This window comes from Thalassophryne amazonica, chromosome 6, assembly GCF_902500255.1.
Source record: "Thalassophryne amazonica chromosome 6, fThaAma1.1, whole genome shotgun sequence".
Lineage (NCBI taxonomy): Eukaryota > Metazoa > Chordata > Actinopteri > Batrachoidiformes > Batrachoididae > Thalassophryne > Thalassophryne amazonica.
This window is the reverse complement of record NC_047108.1, coordinates 67,480,461-67,498,194: the sequence shown is the minus strand read 5'-3', so window position 1 is coordinate 67,498,194 and position 17,734 is coordinate 67,480,461. Positions and strand designations below refer to the sequence as shown.

General features: G+C 40.0%; 1 protein-coding gene across 3 annotated transcripts in view; it reads right to left on the bottom strand.

Moving 5' to 3' along the window:
• rad18 (RAD18 E3 ubiquitin protein ligase) overlaps positions 1 to 17,734 on the bottom strand; it is a 61,459-nt gene that overhangs the window by 24,582 nt on the left and 19,143 nt on the right. For 2 of the 3 annotated variants that reach the window (XM_034172384.1, XM_034172386.1), the window contains exons 7-8: positions 7,885 to 8,072; positions 3,096 to 3,166 (exon numbers count right to left, since the gene is read on the bottom strand). In XM_034172384.1, coding sequence (XP_034028275.1) covers positions 3,096 to 3,166; positions 7,885 to 8,072 — 259 coding nt within the window. The remainder of the gene's footprint in view (positions 1 to 3,095; positions 3,167 to 7,884; positions 8,073 to 17,734) is intronic. The other variant, XM_034172385.1, reaches the window with a different exon arrangement.

The window sequence follows — 17,734 nt, the reverse complement described above, 5'->3', positions numbered from 1 at the left end:
AACAGAGTGATCAGGGAAGAAGGGCCTTAGTCAGGGAGGTGACCAAGAACGTGATGGTCATTCTGTTAGAGAACCTGTGAAGAGAGGAGAACCTTCCAGAAGGACAACCATCTCTGCAGCAATCCACCAATCAGGAATGTATGGTAGAGTGGCCAGACAGAAGCCATGACTTAGTAAAAGAAACATGGCATCCTGCCTGGAGTTTGCCAACAGCCATCTGAAGGACTCTCAGACCATGAAAAACAAAATTCTCTGGTCTGATGAGACAAAGATTGAACTCTTTGGCATGCCTGTCAGGCGTCATGTTTCGAGGAAACTAGGCACCATCACTACAGTGACGCACTAGTCTCCCAGTGGCAGAACTGGGAGACTAGTCAGCATGGGACGGAAAGATGACTGCAGCAATGTAGAGAGACGTCCTGGATGAAAACTTGCTGCAGAGCACTCTTGACTGCAGACATTTTCAGCGGGACAATGACCCTAAGCACACAGCCAAGATGTCAAAGAAGTGGCTTCAGGACAACTCTGTGAATGTCCTTGAGTAGCCCAGCCAGTGCCCAGACCTGAATCCAACTGAACTTCTCTGCAGAGATCTGAAAATAGCTGTCGCTGCTCCCCCTCCAACCTGATGGAGCTTGAGAGGTGCTGTAATGAAGAATGGGCAAAACTGCCCAAAGATAGGTGTGCCAAGTTTGTGGCATCATATTCAAGAAGACTTCAGGCTCTAATTGCCAGAGGTGGGAGTAAGTCACCATCAAGTCAATCTCAAGTCATGAATCAGCAAGTCCCAAGTCAAGTCTCAAGTCATAATGACCACCAACTGTTTGCAAGCTGACTTGAGACTTGACTTGGGACTTGCAGATTGATGACTTGGGAACGACTTGACAGTGACTTTGTCCCACCTCTGGTAATTGCTGCCAAAGGTGCATCAACAAAGTACTGAGCAAAGGAGGGTGTGACTACTTATGTAAATGTTGCACATATCCATCAGCATGCTCATTTCTAACACATAAAATGTCTCCTGTACTCCCTTCACTACACATGTATCTGCCCCATACATCATAGATGTTCTTATTATAAAGTTGACCTGTAATCTCTGTAAGTCCCTTTGGCTGTGCCCTTGTTTACACTCAGGGTTGCCACAGCAAATCCATGGTGGAGCTGCATGTTGATTTGGGAAGTGCTATGCCGGATGTCCTTCCTGATGTAACTCCACATTACATGGAGAAATGTGGCAGGGGTGGGGTTTATTTCTTTATTTGGAACCCCATTAGCTTCCACAAAGCAGTTGCTAGTCTTTCTGGGATCCAATAACTTAAAATCACAATTACATTTCAACAATAAATAATCCATACAATTAACAAATTCAATTCATGATCCTTCACATTAAACTCAGGCCAAAGTCTATGCTTTTTTAAATTCATTCATACAATTTTGTTTTAAAATCTTTTTAAAATAATATATACAGTTTATTTGCTGTGTGCCCCCAGACAAATGGTTCCATGCTTCTGAGGATCTAAATAACACTGTTCTCCTCATACAGTAAATGGCCAAGGCTAACCTGCTGAGTAACATGCTAATGACAGTAGCCACTGTATACCAATTTATCTACAAAGAAAGTTGGATACCCTTTAAATATAGCAGTGTGCATATGACATAGTATCTTTATATTTAACTTATCCTGTACCTTTAATTACCCTAAGGTGGTGTGCATCTCATTCACACACGTTCTATAAGAACAACCAAGGGCTACCCTGGCCGTTCTATTCTGCACAAGCTGCAATTTTTTCAGGTGCCCCTGTCTAGCACTAGACCAAATGACTGAACAGTACTCCAAATGTGACAAAACCAGGGACTGAACAACTGTTTTCAGGACCAAGGGTGGACAGTATGGTGCACACCTTCGAGCCAAAGCGACACCTCTGCCCATCCTGGACAAAATATGATTGATCTGATCAAACCATAAGAGCTGATTATCTAATTTAACTCCCAAAAGTTTAGTCTTGGTCACTTGCTCTATCATAGTTGCATCGATAGTCAAATTTAAGTCACAGGGTCTATTTAAAATATATTTAGTACCGAAAACAATGCATTTGGTTTTTAGAAATATTTAGAACCAATTTATTCTCCTTAACCCAATTAATAATGACACTGAGTTCAGTTTGTAAGTTTTGGCCCAGATTAGTGACTGAATGAGATGCACAGAACAAAGTTGCATCATCCGCATATAACACTACATCCGCAGTCATAACATCATTAGGAAGATCATTTACAAAAACTGAAAATAAGAGTGGACCCAAACAGCTACCCTGCGGAATACCACATGATAAGTGTTTGTGATTAGAAAAACTTCCATTAAAAAATACTTGCTGAATTCTGTCGGTAAGGTAACTTCTTATCAGTGAGAGAGACATAGATGACAGCCCATAATGTTTTAGCTTTAACAACATTTCATGGTTGATTACATCAAATGCAGCTGTAAAGTCTAGACGTACGGCACCCACTAGTTTTCTGTCATCCATGTCTGTTAACCACTGATCCACCATGTGCACTAATGCAGTACTAGTTGAATGACCAGGTCTGTAGGCATGTTGCAAATTTGTAAGCAGATCATTTGTCACAAAATATTGTAACATTTGATCAAACAGTAACTTTTCAAATAATTTACTTAAAACAGGGAGAATATGAATTGGTCTACAGTTAGAAGCAGTGAACCCTAATTTTCCATCCTTTAGTAAAGGTACAATTTTAGACCTTTTCCATTGTTCAGGAAAAACCCCACTGAGCAATGCTCTATTAAATATGTGACATAATGGTTTAGTTAAAATGTCTGCAACAATTTAAAAAATGTTCCCATCAAGATGATTAACACCGAAAGATTTATCATCAGGTAGAGAGAGTAGCAGTTTCTCCACATTCTCCTCACTTACTGGGTTTGAACCAGGATCCTTCTGCACTGTAATACTCCCAAACAAAATATCGAGAGCATTTTGTTAAAGTATTGCTGTTTATGATACATATTTCTGGCACTGACTATCAACTTTCCTATAAGATGATGAATAAAACTGATTTTGCATTAAATGGTTAGTACTTACAGTTTTGTTTTTACTCTGCAGTTGATTCCTGATTTTCTCATTTGCCTCCACCTCTTTAGAAATATCTTCAGCTGTTGACAGACAGAAAGAAATCATTACTCTCATGGCTACAAATATTAGGAGGGCTCACTTTGGGTGAAGCCTGATCCCCGCAGCTATAGCGGCCCTTAACAGCAAGCCCCACTGACCAGTCCGTTTGCCATTGTATTGCTGCTTGCTATTGTTGTTATTAGTGCTATTGTAGATGTCTATGCTGTCTATCTTGTGCTTTGCTACTGTGATATTGTTGCTGTCTGTCTTGTGATGTGCTATTGTGTTTACTGCATTGTCTGTCTTGTTATATACAATGTATTGTACAGTCGGTGAAGACAAATTTCCCTACGGGGACCAATAAATCTAATCTAATAGCTATAGTTCTATAAATCCTGATATCAAATATCATATTTTCCGGACTATAACTAGCGTTTTATTTTTCCCAGTAGTTTGAGAAGTTACGCAACTTATAGTCTGGAGCAATTTGTATGCCAAAAAAATTAGGACTCACAATCACAACTTTTCATTACAGTCGAAATGAGAAATAGCATGAAACAGTCTTTATTTACAACCCCAATTCCAGCGAAGTTGGGACGTTGTGTGAAATGTAAATAAAAACAGAATACAGTGATTTGCAAATCCTCTTCCACCTATATTCAAGTGAATACACCACAAAGACAAGATATTTAATGTTTAAACTTATAAACTTTATTGTTTTTGTGCAAATATTTGCTAATTTTGAAATGGTTCCCTGCAACACGTTTCAAAAAAGCTGGGACAGTGGTATGTTTACCACTGTGTTACATTGCCTTTCCTTCTAACAACACTCAATAAGCATTTGGGAACTGAGGTCACTAATTGTGAGTGTCATGATTGGGTATAAAAGGAGCATCCCCAGACGTCTCAGCCATTCAGAAGCAAAGATGGGGCGAGGATCACCACTTTGTGAACAACTGCATAAAAAAAAAAAAAAAAAAAATAGTCCAACAGTTTAAGAACAATGTTTCTCAGCGTTCAACTGCAAGGAATTTAGGGATTCCATCATCTACAGTCCATAATATAATCAGAAAATTCAGAGAATCTGAAGAACTTTCTACACGTAAACGGCAAGACTGAAAACAAGCATTGAATGCCCGTGACCTTCGATCCCTCAGGCGGCAATGCATTAAACACCGACACCATTGTGTAAAGGATCTTACTCCGTGGGCTCAGGAACACTTCAGAAAACCATTGTCCGTTAACACAGTTCGTCACTACATCTACAAGTGCAAATTAAAACTCTTACCATGCAAAGAAAAAAGCCATACATCAACAACATTCAGAAACACCGCTGCCTTCTCTGGGCCTGAGCTCATTTGAAATGGACAGACGCAAAGTGGAAAAGTGTGCTGTGGTCTGATGAGTCCACATTTCAAATTGTTTTTGGAAATCATGGACGTCGTGTCCTCGGGACAAAAGAGGAAAAAGACCAGACTGTTACCAGTGCAAAGTTCAAAAGCCAGCCTCTGTGATGGTATGGGGGCGTGTTAGTGCCCATGGCATGGGCAACTTACACATCTGTGATGGCACCATCAATGCTGAAAGGTACGTCCAGGTTTTTGAGCAACACATGCTGCCATCCAAGCAACGTCTTTTTCAGGGACGTCCCTGTTTATTTCAGCAAGACAACACCAAGCCACATTCTGCACGTGTTACAACAGCATGGCTTTGTAGCAAAAGAGTGCGGGTACTAGACTGGACTACCTGTAGTCCAGACCTGTCGCCCATTGAAAATGCGTGGTGCATTATGAAGCGCCAAATATGACAACACAGACCCCAGACTGTTGAACAACTGAAGTCATACATCAAGCAAGAATGGGAAAGAATTCCACCTACGAAGCTTCAACAATTAGTGTCCTCAGTTCCCAAATGCTTACTGAGTGCTGTTAGAAGGAAAGGTGATGTAACACAACGGTAAACATACCACCGTCCCAGCTTTTTTGAAACGTGCTGCAGGCATCCATTTCAAAATGAGAAAATATTTGCACAAAAACAATAAACTCCCAGTTTGAACATTAAATATCTTGTCGTTGTGGTGTATTCAATTGGATATAGCTTGAAGAGGATTTGCAAATCATTGCATTTTGTTTTTATTTACATTTCACACAACGTCCCAACTTCAATGGAATTGGGGTTGTATATGAAATAAATGAGAGGTGGAAACTTCCTAACAGGGCTCAATTACTTTCAGAATGCATTTACAGTGCATCCAGAAAGTATTCACAGCGCTTCACTTTTTCCACATTTTGTTATATTACAGCCTTATTCTAAAATGGATGAAATTCATTTTATTACTCAACATTTTACACACAATACCCCATAATGACAATGTGAAAAAGAGATTTTTTTGCAAATTTATAAAACAAAAAAAATTAAACTAAGTTACATGTACATAAGTATTCACAGCTTTGCCATGAAGCTCAAAATTGAGCTCAGGTGCATCTCGTTTCCACTGATAATCCTTGAGATGTTTCTACAGCTTAATTGGAGTCCACCTGGGGTAAATTCAGTTGATTGGACATGATTTGGAAAGACACACGCTTGTCTTCATATAAGGTCCCACAGTTGACAGTGCCCAAACCAAGCACAAAGTCAAAGGAATTGTCCATAGACCTGCGGAACAGGATTGTCTTGAGGCACCAATCTGGTGAAGGTTATAGAAACATTTCTGCTCCTTTTAAGATCAGCAGTATTTTTACGTCAAGATTAACTTCTGATTTGAAGTTAAAAAAAAAACGGTTCTTTTCTTACATTAGAAAACTTGTAATTTAAATAGTTTTAATAATGAAAAAAAGATTCTTTAGAAATCTTTGATCTGTAAATTAAAGCCATAATCTGTTGTTTGTTGAGATAACCCCTAATTAACATTATAAGGAACCTTGGGCATTTATTAGTTTATAGTTACGGCAGTAACAATAAAAAAAAAACTGTAGCTTTATGTGGTAAGAATAAAAACAGGTTGAACAATTTACAAATGGGTGATTCTATGGTAACGGAATTACAGCGACGGGAAAATTTGGCCATATTTTAGCTCCCCATTAAAAATGTGCTGCGATTGTAATTCCGTTACCATAGAATTGCCCAAATATAAAATGTTCACTCAGCTCGACAGTGAGATTTAACTTCCTGCAGCTAAAAGCTAACGTTAGCTGTACTAACATCACGTAATAATTTTCAATTATTTCAGTTACTCACTCACCTCATACAAATTTTTGTCAGTTGCTCAAAACTCTTAATTTTGTGGTTATGACTCGCAGACAGAGTTAAACTCTCGTCCGTATGCTAACGGTGTTTACATTTTTAGCAGCTGAACGCTTCACTCATTAGCTCCAATTAATGTATCATTACTTGAAGAAATATGCACCTCATAATTTTTAATATCCACACCAAAGTAAACCATTAGGAGAACCATAGCACGGTCCCCAGAAATATGACTTTATAAACTCCCAACACCTAAAACAAAATAACTCTTCTTTGGAGATTATTGGCGGCTTGCAAACCAACATGGCACATTACTGCCACCAACTGTTTGGGTGTGGAACTGAATGAATCGACTGTGACGTATGTTATCAAAAATAACCCGGAAACATTCACTATGTGAGTAAAAACACGGATTTCCTGTAATTTCCGAAAAACAGTCAACCGAAAGGGATGGTTGGGATCCCCTACTGGAGCCGTGCCCATGACCCAATCCCAGATAAGTGGTTGAAGATGAGTGACTGAATCAGGCTGGCTCTAGTCTAGTCTAGTCTCTTCATTATATCAGATAGCTCTCTCCCTGTAAGAGGCACACATTTGTCAACAACAACTACTACTACAACAACAACAAACTGTCAACATCCAAAATTCTGATTCTCACTTCCACACTTCCAACCTGCCTCCGGGGACACACACACACACACACACCTTCTTCTTTATGCAACAGTAGCATAGTTTCAGCAGATACGCTGCTGGACAACTGTATAGGTGGTGGTCGATGTTAACCCAGGGCTGTCTTGTTCCGGTGTTGCAGACCACAGAACATCGCCGCAGAGCATCCCCCCTAAAAACTGGTCCACCCTGCCTTCACTGCGCATGCAGAATTAGCCACGTTGCACAGATTATCACATCGTTTCTGCTTCAAACTGCACTCCAGTCATCATCTATCTCAGTGACAGATATCTGAAACTTTTGTACAACAATCATTTCTGCATAAATTCAGCATTATTTCATGATTAAAAGCAGAGGAAGCGATCAGAGCTCCGCGGCTACACGAGCTGCTAGCTGATGCACTCACTGTGCTTCGGTCATTTCAAAGCGTCACCCACTAACACCTCGTTTCTGCTTAAAACAGCCTCTTAGCTGCTTAAAACTGACTTTGGAATGATTTAAGAGGTTTTACCTTGTCATCTGATGGTTAATAATCACATTAATCCATTTGATTGCTTTTGGCGAAGAGACGCCACCTCACAGGAGTTGCTGTGGTCGCAAATGACGCATGCGCACTGGAGGCAGGGTGGACCACTTTTTAGGGGCAGACTGTTTGGTCTGCGACACCGGTATGCCTGGAAATCCAAAGATTCACGATCTGCATGTATGACGCAACACTACTCATTTATCTGGGCTTGTGACTAGCACATGTGACAGAGTTGTTCCCCCAAACATATAGTCTACATTTATTTTACAGTTAAGTGATTTTACAGTTAAGTGACACCATAACTAACCAAGAGCTACAAACCTGATTTTGGGTTTAGGGCATCACACTGTGCATTATAAATGTGGACAAACTCCTGGTGCCTTTTAGCCAGCTGGTCTCGAGAACCTTGTGTTGAAAGATGGCATTCTTTGAGTTTCCTCTTTAGTTCCTGCACTGAAAGTAGGTTGTACACCAGCTTTGACATTGGACGCCTCCTGTTGCCAAGAGAGCTGCAAGAAATGTAAGTTTCAATAATTACAAGATAACACACACACACACATACATATATATATATATATATATATATATATATATATACAATCAATCAACCAATTTTATTTATATAGCGCCAAATCACAACAGTCGCCCCAAGGCGCTCCACATTGCAAGGCAAAAGCCACACAATAATTACAGAAAAACCCCAACGGTCAAAACGACGCCCTGTGAGCAAGCACTTGGCGACAGTGGGAAGGAAAAACTCCCTTTTAACAGGAAGAAACCTCCAGCAGAACCAGGCTCAGGGAGAGGCAGTCCTCTGCTGGGACTGGTTGGGGCTGAAGAAGAGAATCAGGAAAAAGACATGCTGTGGAAGAGAGCAGAGATCAATCACTAATGATTAAATGCAGAGTGGTGCATACAGAGCAAAAAGAGAAAGAAACGCTCAGTGCATCATGGGAACCCCCCAGCAGTCTAAGTCTATAGCAGCATAACTAAGGGATGGTTCAGGGTCACCTGATCCAGCCCTAACTATAAGCTTTAGCAAAAAGGAAAGTTTTAAGCCTAATCTTAAAAGTAGAGAGGGTGTCTGTCTCCCTGATCTGAATTGGGAGCTGGTTCCACAGGAGAGGAGCCTGAAAGCTGAAGGCTCTGCCTCCCATTCTACTCTTAAAAACCCTAGGAACTACGAGTAAGCCTGCAGTCTGAGAGCGAAGCGCTCTATTGGGGTGATATGGTACTATGAGGTCCCTAAGATAAGATGGGACCTGATTATTCAAAACCTTATAAGTAAGAAGAAGAATTTTAAATTCTATTCTAGAATTAACAGGAAGCCAATGAAGAGAGGCCAATATGGGTGAAATATGCTCTCTCCTTCTAGTCCCCGTCAGTACTCTAGCTGCAGCATTTTGAGTTAACTGAAGGCTTTTCAGGGAACTTTTAGGACAACCTGATAATAATGAATTACAATAGTCCAGCCTAGAGGAAATAAATGCATGAATTAGTTTTTCAGCATCACTCTGAGACAAGACCTTTCTAATTTTAGAGATATTGCGCAAATGCAAAAAAGCAGTCCTACATATTTGTTTAATATGCGCATTGAAGGACATATCCTGATCAAAAATGACTCCACGATTTCTCACAGTATTACTAGAGGTCAGGGTAATGCCATCCAGAGTAAGGATCTGGTTAGACACCATGTTTCTAAGATTTGTGGGGCCAAGTACATTAACTTCAGTTTTATCTGAATTTAAAAGCAGGAAATTAGAGGTCATCCATGTCTTTATGTCTGCAAGACATTCCTGCAGTTTAACTAATTGGTGTGTCCCCTCTGGCTTCATGGATAGATAAAGCTGGGTATCATCTGCGTAACAATGAAAATTTAAGCAATGCTTTCTAATATGCTTTCTAAAATGCTTTCTAGTTTTATTTGTTATTATCTATCGTCCACCTGGTCGTTACTGTGAGTTTCTCTGTGAATTTTCAGACCTTTTGTCTGACTTAGTGCTTAGCTCAGATAAGATAATTATAGTGGGCGATTTTAACATCCACACAGATGCTGAGAATGACAGCCTCAACACTGCATTTAATCTATTATTAGACTCAATTGGCTTTGCTCAAAATGTAAATGAGTCCACCCACCACTTTAATCATATCTTAGATCTTGTTCTGACTTATGGTATGGAAACTGAAGACTTAACAGTATTCCCTGAAAACTCCCTTCTGTCTGATCATTTCTTAATAACATTTACATTTACTCTGATGGACTACCCAGCAGTGGGGAATAAGTTTCATTACACTAGACGTCTTTCAGAAAAGCGCTGTAACTAGGTTTAAGGATATGATTCCTTCTTATGTTCTCTAATGCCATATACCAACACAGTGCAGAGTAGCTACCTAAACTCTGTAAGTGAGATAGAGTATCTCGTCAATAGTTTTACATCCTCATTGAAGACAACTTTGGAAGCTGTAGCTCCTCTGAAAAAGAGAGCTTTAAATCAGAAGTGCCTGACTCCGTGGTATAACTCACAAACTTGCAGCTTAAAGCAGATAACCCGTACGTTGGAGAGGAAATGGCGTCTCACTAATTTAGAAGATCTTCACTTAGCCTGGAAAAAGAGTCTGTTGCTCTATAAAGAAGCCCTCCGTAAAGCTAGGACATCGTACTACTCATCACTAATTGAAGAAAATAAGAACAACCCCAGGTTTCTTTTCAGCACTGTAGCCAGGCTGACAAAGAGTCAGAGCTCTATTGAGCCGAGTATTCCTTAACTTTAACTAGTAATGACTTCATGACTTTTTTGCTAATAAAATTTTAACTATTAGAGAAAAAATTACTCATAACCATCCCAAAGACGTATCGTTATCTTTGGCTGCTTTCAGTGATGCCGGTATTTAGGTTAGACTCTTTCTCTCCGATTGTTCTGTCTGAGTTATTTTCATTAGTTACTTCATCCAAACCATCAACATGTCTATTAGACCCCATTCCTACCAGGCTGCTCAAGGAAGCCCTACCATTATTTAATGCTTCGATCTTAAATATGATCAATCTATCTTTATTAGTTGGCTATGTACCACAGGCTTTTAAGGAGGCAATAATTAAACCATTACTTAAAAAGCCATCACTTGACCCAGCTATCTTAGCTAATTATAGGCCAATCTCCAACCTTCCTTTTCTCTCAAAAATTCTTGAAAGGGTAGTTGTAAAACAGCTAACTGATCATCTGCAGAGGAATGGTCTATTTGAAGAGTTTCAGTCAGGTTTTAGAATTCATCATAGTACAGAAACAGCATTAGTGAAGGTTACAAATGATCTTCTTATGGCCTCAGACAGTGGACTCATCTCTGTGCTTGTTCTGTTAGACCTCAGTGCTGCTTTTGATACTGTTGACCATAAAATTTTATTACAGAGATTAGAGCATGCCATAGGTATTAAAGGCACTGCGCTGCGGTGGTATGAATCATATTTATCTAATAGATTACAATTTGTTCATGTAAATGGGGAATCTTCTTCACAGACTAAGGTTAATTATGGAGTTCCACAAGGTTCTGTGCTAGGACCAATTTTATTCACTTTATACATGCTTCCCTTAGGCAGTATTATTAGACGGCATTGCTTAAATTTTCATTGTTACGCAGATGATACCCAGCTTTATCTATCCATGAAGCCAGAGGACACACACCAATTAGCTAAACTGCAGGATTGTCTTAGAGACATAAAGACATGGATGACCTCTAATTTCCTGCTTTTAAACTCAGATAAAACGGAAGTTATTGTACTTGGCCCCACAAATCTTAGAAGCACTGGTGCCTAACCAGATCCTTACTCTGGATGGCATTACCCTGACCTCCAGTAATACTGTGAGAAATCTTGGACTCATTTTTGATCAGCATATGTCATTCAAAGCGCATATTAAACAAATATGTAGGACTGCCTTTTTGCATTTACGCAATATCTCTAAAATTAGAAAGGTCTTGTCTCAGAGTGATGCTGAAAAACTAATTCATGCATTTATTTCCTCTAGGCTGGACTATTGTAATTCATTATTATCAGGTTGTCCTAAAAGTTCCCTGAAAAAGCCTTCAGTTAGTTCAGAATGCTGCAGCTAGAGTACTGACGGGACTAGCAGGAGAGAGCATATCTCACCCATATTGGCCTCTCTTCAATGGCTTCCTGTTAATTCTAGAATAGAATTTAAAATTCTTCTTCTTACTTATAAGGTTTTGAATAATCAGGTCCCATCTTATCTTAGGGACCTCAGTAGTACCATATCACCCCATAGAGCGCTTCGCTCTCAGACTGCAGGCTTACTTGTAGTTCCTAGGGTTTGTAAGAGTAGAATGGGAGGCAGAGCCTTCAGCTTTCAGGCTCCTCTCCTGTGGAACCAGCTCCCAATTCAGATCAGGGAGACAGACACCCTCTCTACTTTTAAGATTAGGCTTAAAACTTTCCTTTTCGCTAAGGCTTATAGTTAGGGCTGGATCAGGTGACCCTGAACCATCCCTTAGTTATGCTGCTTTAGACGTAGACTGTGGGGGGTTCCCATGATGCACTGTTTCTTTCTCTTTTTGCTCCGTATGCATCACTCTGCATTTAATCATTAGTGATCGATCTCTGCCCCCCTCCACAGCATGTCTTTTTCCTGGTTCTTTCCCTCAGCCCCAACCAGTCTCAGCAGAAGACTGCCCCTCCCTGAGCCTGGTTCTGCTGGAGGTTTCTTCCTGTTAAAAGGGAGTTTTTCCTTCCCACTGTAGCCAAGTGCTTGCTCATAGGGGGTCGTTTTGACCGTTGGGGTTTTTCATAATTATTGTATGGCCTTGCCTTGCAATATAGAGCGCCTTGGGGCAACTGTTTGTTGTGATTTGGCGCTATATAAAAAAAAAGTTGATTGATTGATTGATAATAATACTGCCTAAGGGAAGCATGTATAAAGTGAATAAAACTGGTCCTAGCACAGAACCTTGTGGAACTCCATAATTAACCTTAGTCTGTGAAGAAGATTCCCCATTTACATGAACAAATTGTAATCTACCAAATAAATATGATTCAAACTACCGCAGCGCAGTGCCTTTAATACCTATGGCATGCTCTAATCTCTGTAATAAAATTTTATGGTCAACAGTATCAAAAGCGGCACTGAGGTCTAACAGGACAAGCACAGAGATGAGTCCACTGTCTGAGGCCATAAGAAGATCATTTGTAACCTTCACTAATGCTGTTTCTGTACTATGATGAATTCTGAAACCTGACTGAAACTCTTCAAATAGACCATTCCTCTGCAGATGATCAGTTAGCTGTTTTACAACTACCCTTTCAAGAATTTTTGAGAGAAAAGGAAGGTTGGAGATTGGCCTATAATTAGCTAAGATAGCTGGGTCAAGTGATGGCTTTTTAAGTAATGGTTTAATTACTGCCACCTTAAAAGCTTGTGGTACATAGCCAACTAATAAAGATAGATTGATCATATTTAAGATCGAAGCATTAATTAATGGTAGATCTTCCTTCAGCAGCCTGGTAGGAATGGGGTCTAACAGACATGTTGATGGTTTGGAGGAAGTAACTAATGAAAATAACTCAGACAGAACAATCGGAGAGAAAGAGTCTAAACAAATACCAGCATTACTGAAAGCAGCCAAAGATAACGATATGTCTTTGGGATGGTTATGAGTAATTTTTTCTCTAATAGTTAAAATTTTATTAGCAAAGAAAGTCATGAAGTCATTACTAGTTAAAGTTAAAGGAATACTCGGCTCAATAGAGCTCTTACTCTTTGTCAGCCTGGCTACAGTGCTGAAAAGAAACCTGGGGTTGTTCTTATTTTCTTCAATTAGTGATGAGTAGTAAGATGTCCTAGCTTAACGGAGGGCTTTTTTATAGAGCAACAGACTCTTTTTCCAGGCTAAGTGAAGATCTTCTAAATTAGTGAGACGCCATTTCCTCTCCATCTTACGGGTTATCTGCTTTAAGCTGCGAGTTTATGAGTTATACCACGGAGTCAGGCACTTCTGATTTAAGGCTCTCTTTTTCAGAGGAGCTACAGCATCCAAAGTTGTGCTCAATGAGGATGTAAAACTATTGACGAGAATCTCATTCACAGAGTTTAGGTAGCTACCCACCCGGAAACCAAACGTTCTTTGAATGTTCATTGAATGTTTGCTCTGCACGAACATCATATGAACAAAGAATGAGGACAGGTAATGTTTGCATGCGAAGATTCAATGAACATTGTACAAACGTTCACAAAAGTTCACAAACATCATATGAACAGTTGCAGCAGAACATTAAATGAACATTTGTTCATTTGCTGTCAAAAGCCTTTAGTCAAGGCTTTTGACAGCTCTTGCTTGCCTCTACTGGTGGTTGGCTCTCACTGCGGTATTGTATCACTTCCTGTTCCGGAGCACAGCGGTGTTTTGCTGTATCTGTTAGCTGTTTAATCTGCGCAGTTAGATTGATCTAGTTACCTAGATAACGATTTGTTTCACAGTGTAATCTTCACGTGCCTTAACTAAAGCACTCCCTCTGCTGAATCACCTCTAAATTATTTACACATTATTCACTTTGTGTGTTCTTAGGAATCCGCTAGCTTAGCGCAGCTACTAGCTCTTAGCCGGTTTAGCATGGCGGCTTCTCCTGTCTCTCCCGCACTTTTCTGCTCTGGGTGTGAAATGTTTAGTTATTCCTCAGCCTCCTTTAGCAGTAATGGTACTTGTAATAAGTGTTGCTTATTCGTAGCTTTGGAGGCCAGGCTGGGCGAATTGGAGACTCGGCTCCGCACCGTGGAAAATTCTACAGCTAGCCAGGCCCCTGTAGTCGGTGTGGACCAAGGTAGCTTAGCCGCCGTTAGTTTCCGTCTGGCAGATCCCGAGCAGCCGGGAAAGCAGGCCGACTGGGTGACTGTGAGGAGGAAGCGTAGTTCTAAACAGAAGCCCCGTGTACACCGCCAACCCGTTCACATTTCTAACCGTTTTTCCCCACTCAACGACACACCCGCCGAGGATCAAACTCTGGTAATTGGCGACTCTGTTTTGAGAAATGTGAAGTTAGCGACACCAGCAACCATAGTCAATTGTCTTCCGGGGGCCAGAGCAGGCGACATTGAAGGAAATTTGAAAGTGCTGGCTAAGGCTAAGCGTAAATTTGGTAAGATTGTAATTCACGTCAGCAGTAATGACACCCGGTTACGCCAATCGGAGGTCACTAAAATTAACATTGGATCGGTGTGTAACTTTGCAAAAACAATGTCGGACTCTGTAGTTTTCTCTGGGCCCCTCCCCAATCGGACCGGGAGTGACATGTTTAGCCGCATGTTCTCCTTGAATTGCAGGCTGTCTGAGTGGTGTCCAAAAAATGAGGTGGGCTTCATAGATAATTGGGAAAACCTGGTCTTGTTAGGAGAGACGGCATCCATCCCACTTTGGATGGAGCAGCTCTCATTTCTAGAAATCTGGCCAATTTTCTTAAATCCTCCAAACCGTGACTATCCAGGGTTGGGACCAGGAAGCAGAGTTGTAGTCTTACACACCTCTCTGCAGCTTCTCTCCCCCTGCCATCCCCTCATTACTCCATCCCCATAGAGACGGTGCCTGCTCCCAGACCACCAATAACCAGCAAAAATCTATTTAAGCATAAAAATTCAAAAAGAAAAAATAATATAGCACCTTCAACTGCACCACAGACTAAAACAGTTAAATGTGGTCTATTAAATATTAGGTCTCTCTCTTCTAAGTCCCTGTTAGTAAATTATATAATAATTGATCAACATATTGATTTATTCTGCCTTACAGAAACCTGGTTACAGCAGGATGAATATGTTAGTTTAAATGAGTCAACTCCCACGAGTCACACTAACTGCCAGAATGCTCGTAGCACGGGCCGAGGCGGAGGATTATCAGCAATCTTCCATTCCAGCTTATTAATTAATCAAAAACCCAGACAGAGCTTTAATTCATTCGAAAGCTTGACTCTTAGTCTTGTCCATCCAAATTGGAAGTCCCAAAAACCAGTTTTATTTGTTATTATCTATCGTCCACCTGGTCGTTACTGTGAGTTTCTCTGTGAATTTTCAGACCTTTTGTCTGACTTAGTGCTTAGCTCAGATAAGATAATTATAGTGGGCGATTTTAACATCCACACAGATGCTGAGAATGACAGCCTCAACACTGCATTTAATCTATTATTAGACTCAATTGGCTTTGCTCAAAATGTAAATGAGTCCACCCACCACTTTAATCATATCTTAGATCTTGTTCTGACTTATGGTATGGAAACTGAAGACTTAACAGTATTCCCTGAAAACTCCCTTCTGTCTGATCATTTCTTAATAACATTTACATTTACTCTGATGGACTACCCAGCAGTGGGGAATAAGTTTCATTACACTAGACGTCTTTCAGAAAACGCTGTAACTAGGTTTAAGGATATGATTCCTTCTTTATGTTCTCTAATGCCATATACCAACACAGTGCAGAGTAGCTACCTAAACTCTGTAAGTGAGATAGAGTATCTCGTCAATAGTTTTACATCCTCATTGAAGACAACTTTGGAAGCTGTAGCTCCTCTGAAAAAGAGAGCTTTAAATCAGAAGTGCCTGACTCCGTGGTATAACTCACAAACTTGCAGCTTAAAGCAGATAACCCGTACGTTGGAGAGGAAATGGCGTCTCACTAATTTAGAAGATCTTCACTTAGCCTGGAAAAAGAGTCTGTTGCTCTATAAAGAAGCCCTCCGTAAAGCTAGGACATCGTACTACTCATCACTAATTGAAGAAAATAAGAACAACCCCAGGTTTCTTTTCAGCACTGTAGCCAGGCTGACAAAGAGTCAGAGCTCTATTGAGCCGAGTATTCCTTTAACTTTAACTAGTAATGACTTCATGACTTTTTTTGCTAATAAAATTTTAACTATTAGAGAAAAAATTACTCATAACCATCCCAAAGACGTATCGTTATCTTTGGCTGCTTTCAGTGATGCCGGTATTTAGTTAGACTCTTTCTCTCCGATTGTTCTGTCAGTTATTTTCATTAGTTACTTCATCCAAACCATCAACATGTCTATTAGACCCCATTCCTACCAGGCTGCTCAAGGAAGCCCTACCATTATTTAATGCTTCGATCTTAAATATGATCAATCTATCTTTATTAGTTGGCTATGTACCACAGGCTTTTAAGGAGGCAATAATTAAACCATTACTTAAAAAGCCATCACTTGACCCAGCTATCTTAGCTAATTATAGGCCAATCTCCAACCTTCCTTTTCTCTCAAAAATTCTTGAAAGGGTAGTTGTAAAACAGCTAACTGATCATCTGCAGAGGAATGGTCTATTTGAAGAGTTTCAGTCAGGTTTTAGAATTCATCATAGTACAGAAACAGCATTAGTGAAGGTTACAAATGATCTTCTTATGGCCTCAGACAGTGGACTCATCTCTGTGCTTGTTCTGTTAGACCTCAGTGCTGCTTTTGATACTGTTGACCATAAAATTTTATTACAGAGATTAGAGCATGCCATAGGTATTAAAGGCACTGCGCTGCGGTGGTATGAATCATATTTATCTAATAGATTACAATTTGTTCATGTAAATGGGGAATCTTCTTCACAGACTAAGGTTAATTATGGAGTTCCACAAGGTTCTGTGCTAGGACCAATTTTATTCACTTTATACATGCTTCCCTTAGGCAGTATTATTAGACGGCATTGCTTAAATTTTCATTGTTACGCAGATGATACCCAGCTTTATCTATCCATGAAGCCAGAGGACACACACCAATTAGCTAAACTGCAGGATTGTCTTAGAGACATAAAGACATGGATGACCTCTAATTTCCTGCTTTTAAACTCAGATAAAACTGAAGTTATTGTACTTGGCCCCACAAATCTTAGAAACACGGTGTCTAACCAGATCCTTACTCTGGATGGCATTACCCTGACCTCTAGTAATACTGTGAGAAATCTTGGACTCATTTTTGATCAGGATATGTCATTCAAAGCGCATATTAAACAAATATGTAGGACTGCTTTTTTGCATTTACGCAATATCTCTAAAATTAGAAAGGTCTTGTCTCAGAGTGATGCTGAAAAACTAATTCATGCATTTATTTCCTCTAGGCTGGACTATTGTAATTCATTATTATCAGGTTGTCCTAAAAGTTCCCTGAAAAGCCTTCAGTTAATTCAAA